Below are 5,712 nucleotides of genomic sequence, written 5' to 3' on the forward strand. Positions count from 1 at the left end.
CCCGTTTGTCCGAAATAAGATAATCCACAAGAGCACGGAATCTGGTAGACACCTGGGTGATTAAGATGTGGAAGCTTGTCCTTAGGGGAAGTGAGAAAGGTGGAGATTTTTCTAAACGGTCGAAAGGCAACAAAAATATTCAGTGGGTTTAAAACTTTTGCTATACGTTCACTGATGCCTTGTACATAAGGGATAGGAATGCGCATTATTTCGTCTGTGTTTGAAGAGGAAGACATTAAAACTACTCAAAGTTCTCTTAATGAAGCAATTCTTATAACCATTAGATAGAAAGGAAGTTATGTATTGTAGTTCTTTCTGTAAAAGATATTCTGAAGAACAAAAGGAGTAGGTCCGATGAACAGTGTTTTAATAGTTCCTGCCTTTTACCTGGGATGGTGATGAGAGTCCGCATAGATATAATGGCCTGTATGAGTCTTCTTTCTATAAACTGAGAAAGGTAGGTTACCATAAGAATGGCGATGAATTAGAAGATCTAAAAAGGCTAACTACTTATTTGATTCTACTTCTAGGGTAAACTTGATCCTAGGATGAAGTGCGTTTAACTTTGTGAGAAATTGTTGAAGTTCATCCGAAGAGCCATTCCATACAGCAAAAAGGTCGTCGACATATCTGAACCAATGAGTAGGTCTGGGAGAAATGTTGTCAAACATAAGTTGTTCAAAATGTTTCATAAAGAAATTGGAGATAGCAGGAGAAAGAGGATCGACTATTGCAGTTCCTTCAATTTGTTGATACAACTTATTTTTAAAGGAAAAATAACAGAATGTGTTACAAAATCAAATACAAGACATCAGTGAACGTATAGCAAAAGTTTTAAAACCACTGAATATTTTTGTTGCCTTTCGACCGTTTATAAAAATCTCCACCTTTCTCACTTCTCCTAAGGACAAGCTTCCACATCTTAATCACCCAGGTGCCTACCAGATTCCGTGCTCTTGTGGATTATCTTATTTCGGACAAACGAGAAGATCTTCCTCTATTCGGCTAGAAGAACACCAATCTTATATTGAATACTTTAAACCTGAAAAGTCTGGACTTGCAGAACATGCCATCTTCACTAGACATAGAGTTCATTGGAGAAATACAAGATTTCTTCACAAAAGTCAGTTCCTCATGGAACGCCTTTATAAAGAAACATGTGAAACTCTACTTCATTCTCCTAACTTAAACAGATCCGACGCTTACGTCTATCCCCTTTATGGGAGATAGTACTTTATAAATCAGCTAATCTTTCCTAACTTTTTATTGTATTAATTTTTTTTAGGAAATTTAATTTATTGACCTTTTTAGTTATCTTACACCAGCTACTTAGGTGGCGCTTTTTGGAATTGTCAGTAATTGTTTAATTTGAGCTTAATATGTACTGAAGATGCCTGTGACACACAGACGAAAATTATATTATTAAATAATCTTTGTACGTGAGTTTTTTCCGTTATTAATTTTGTATCGATATATCTACTCATGGTGTACCTCTTTTAAAACTTATTCATACAATACATTAGCCCTAACAGTCTTAATGTATGGAAGCGAAATATGGACAATAAAAAAAAAGACAAAAAGATTAAAAACAGCAGAAATGAAGTTATGAGAAAAACTGCAAAGTATACCCTATTTGATCACAAAAGAAATGAAGAAATTAGGAAAGAATTAAACCAAGAACCAGTAATAGAAAAAATGAAAAAATATAAACATAATGGATGGAACACGTTCAAAGAATGAAAACAGAAAAATTACCAAATCAAGCCTTGAAGTACAAGCTATTAGGAAAAAGAAAACCAGGACGTCCTCTTAAACGATTCAACGATGACTTCTAAGGTCGGAACAGGCCATGCTAGGCCTAAATCCTTGATACGCATGATGATGATGATGAATACAGTATTACGTTCATAAACTATTTTCCGTATAAACTCAGTACACATTTCGGACGATAACAAGCATGCATGCATTTTTCATTGTATTACAACTGCACACGAGAACTAAATTTCCCTTATATGCTCTTTTTTTATTAATTTAATAACTACTAACTAATTTAGGTTACTAATTTAGTAACCGCTTTTCAGTTTAAGAAGAAAAAAAAGAAGAAAATTAAATAATGTACTCTTAACATAATGTAAGAATGTCGTACGCTACGAATTAATCTCAGTTTTTGTAATTTTTTTCGAAAAGTTGGACTTCCGTAATTAAAAGAACTATTTCTGCTTTATTTAAAGTTGTCTGCTCCGAACTGGTATGCGGAACATGTATGGAAATGGCATGCTAAAGCAGATAAAAATAGATAATGCGATAATTCCTTGGGCCTGTGCAATTCAATTAATATGACTCTAAGCATTTCGCAATTTCAGCTATGCTAACTATGCACGTTTTACTGATATAGTAATTTTTGAGTAAAACTAACTGCTTTTTTCTTTTCCTTTTTTTGTTTTTATTTCACTGCCCACTTTTTTACTCATTTTCAAATGTCTCGTGGACGACGAAAAATGTTTTTGATTGGCGAACTTTATCACGCCTAGCTAAATTAGTAATGTATTAAATTAACATTAATTCATTCTGTCTCAAACAGCGTAGTTTCAGAATTTCAATATTCTTTGGATTTTCAATTCCCCTCACCAGCTATGTTATAAATAAAAAGTTAATTAACCTTTTAATAAATGAGATAAAGCTACTAGTTGGAACTTTCATGTTTTTATAGTAGACATTTGGGTTGTTTGAAAAAACAGCTTCATGTTGAAAAACTTAATTTATCTGTTAAACGTTCATAATTTTTAGAATGATATATCCTTATGTGTAATATTGTCAGGTAACCCATGAAATGAAGCCATTGAGGATAATTTATTTTGACTTATATCATATATATATATAATTCAGCTGTTGACGATATCTTCAATATAACATTAGCAGCTTTAGATAGCAAAATAAGACAATTAAACCAAAGAATGTTTTATACATCAGTGCCTTCGGTTCCGAGGACCGACACTTCAATGAAAGAATGAAAATTATCAGCTGAAAAACTGCGTCTAACTTTCTTGCAGTTGTTTGTTTTGAACTCACTAACTGAGGACCATTTTCGTGAAGTTGCTAAGTACAAAGACTGCTTGGAAAACTTGTTCTGTAGATCTTTATTAAGTTTTAATCGTCCAGAGTGATAATAAGAACGGGATGGACTCTTTACTCTGACATTATCTTTGTTTGAAATTTTAAGTGAAACTTGAGAACGAAGACTGCTTGTTATCGTCCTAAATGAATTTGCTCTGTGCTGATTATACCTAGGATCGAGAGTGGGATACCTCGCTATAGTCTCAACTACATGGAGAGAAGCTGGTGGCTTGACATTGAAGTAGAATATGTATTTAAAGCATGCCTTCGCTCCAGTACGGAACTTTTCATTAAGCCAGCAGTAAATGAAAGGGTTGTAGCAAACACTACTCATGGCTAACCAGTGACAAAGAAAAAACACCGTTGAGTTTTGCATAGTCTGACCTTGAGACTCACTGACGTCGAGGATGACGTGAAAGAGATTCAAAGGTAGCCAACAAATTGCAAATAGAATCACCACCACGACAAGCATCTTCATGGTCTTCCACTTGGCACGGTTTTGGCTGGCAAGTTGTTCTTCTGTCACAGCTCCCAGCACTCCTCTAGACCACACTTGGACCATAATGCGTCCGTACAGGACACCTATAATAGATAATGGCACTACGAACTGCGTGAGAAATGTACCCAAAGTGACCCACCTTCGCAGTTCCCATTCTGGTAAAGGATAATTCACCCTGCACCTTATCAACTTCCTGTATGTAAATACCTCTACGATCTCGTTATATATTGCGTGAGGAATGGATAACAGCAGAGCTACAAACCAAACGACAATCATCAGAATTACAGCTTGGACAGTACGTAACCTAGGATGGAGAGGTTTAATGATAACTTGATACCGATCCCACGCAATGCACATCATAGTGAAAGTGGACACATATACTGAAGTCACTTGAACAAGAGGCACAAAGCTACACATGAATCTTCCAAATGGCCAGTTTTCCATAAGTATGCGAGCTACATTGAACGGAATATTAAGCACCGTCATCAGAATATCTGAAATGGCTAAATTGGCGATGAAGACATAGGTGGTCGTGCGCATACAGCGATAACGTAGGATAACATTGCAGACTAAAGTGTTCCCAAATACCGACACTATAACCACCAATGCATAAAATACAATTATGATCGCTTCTCTTGTGGTGATACCTTGCGTGCTGACCAAATCTGAAAACTGCATAGTAAGATTCCAAGTTGTGTCGTCAGTTTGAGAGTTGTTCCATTTAGCGATGCCAGGAAACGCATTTATTAGCTCGGTATATGTCGATTGGAACATCTGGGAAGTGTTCATCATCTATCTTTATGGAAAGATTCTGTTAGTAAAAATCCACCCGGGAGTAATAATATTAAAATGATGAATGAAGGTTACATTTCTCTTGAAAATATTAACTTCCTTTGTTATTGCAGTAATTTTCGTTCCAAATCCGTGACCTCGGCACTCTGCAAATAAAGAAAATAGAATAGCAAATTATTAATTATTTTATCGAAAATCTGTTACAGGAAAAATATTCAACAATGTATATTAATAAATATCTACTTATAAGGAAAACAATTTATTTATAAAATCCTGGCTTTCAGGAGGGCAGATCACATAACATTTTAAGATAAAAAAAATGCATGTTAACTATATGAAATACTTGCATATTACGAATTAAGTATATTCAAATCATAACCGAGTTCTTAGTATAAATAAAATATTATTTTTAAATAAAATTTAAATAAAATTTAAAATTTTTATTTAAATTTAAAATTTAAATAAAAATTTAAATTTTAAATTTAAATGAAAATAAAAGAAACAAAAAAAAGAACAGTAATTTAATGTTTTTCCTTCTCTGTTGATATACTCACTCTATAAAGATTCTTAGAGTAGGGGTGGGGGGTTGTTCTCAGAATTATAAGAAATCTGAAAAAACAATGAAGGAATTCAAGTTTTAATGACTGTACATTAGATGTTAAAAAAAGCTGTGCTGCTCAGGTTATCCATATGAAAATGTTGACCAGCAAATGACTTTGATTTAGATCGTAGCTGCAGGCGCGCTCGCGCACACACACACACACCTTAGTTACTTAGTTATCCATATTCTTTATGATCAATAGATGAATACTTGAACCCGTGACGTACCTATATTTATTCATTTATTTGTTTTACAATCATTTATTTTCAACCTTAACCGTATTCGTGCGAATGTGGCACTTGGAATATGCCTGTTTCTGAAATGTTTTCTTATATTATTCAGCTGAATATAAGAAATTATATAAGTTGAATATATATATATATATATATATATATATATATATATATATATATAGAGAGAGAGAGAGAGAGAGAGAGAGAGAGAGAGAGACTGCTATAGTCTGTAGCGATCGGGAGTAAATTTATTAGATTTTTTCCTCTTCCGCACAACAAACAGACCATTGTGACTTTTCTTCTTTTTTGTAAATAGGTCCCTCTTTAAACAATGTTTGTAAATGTGAGTTTTTTTCATTACTTTACACAGACGTCTAAAGTACAGTTTTTGATCCAATCACACCTCAATCTTTGATGAACCAATCTGTTATGCTGAAATTGAATTTGCATAATGCAATTTAATTAATAGCATA

At 33.8% G+C, this 5,712-nt stretch overlaps 1 protein-coding gene across 1 annotated transcript; it reads right to left on the minus strand.

The window, feature by feature from the left end:
• Positions 1–2,959: 2,959 nt before the first annotated feature.
• LOC150107238 (G protein-coupled receptor 83-like) lies at positions 2,960–4,402 on the minus strand. The gene has a single exon (XM_090391747.1). It carries the CDS (start codon positions 4,400–4,402, stop codon positions 2,960–2,962), a length of 1,443 nt encoding a protein of 480 aa, XP_090247873.1.
• Between the last annotated feature and the right edge of the window lie 1,310 nt (positions 4,403–5,712).

The sequence above is a fragment of the Typopeltis vanoorti genome, chromosome 4, assembly GCF_054136105.1.
Source record: "Typopeltis vanoorti isolate ZY-2024b chromosome 4, IOZ_Tvanoo_1.0, whole genome shotgun sequence".
NCBI lineage: Eukaryota > Metazoa > Arthropoda > Arachnida > Uropygi > Thelyphonidae > Typopeltis > Typopeltis vanoorti.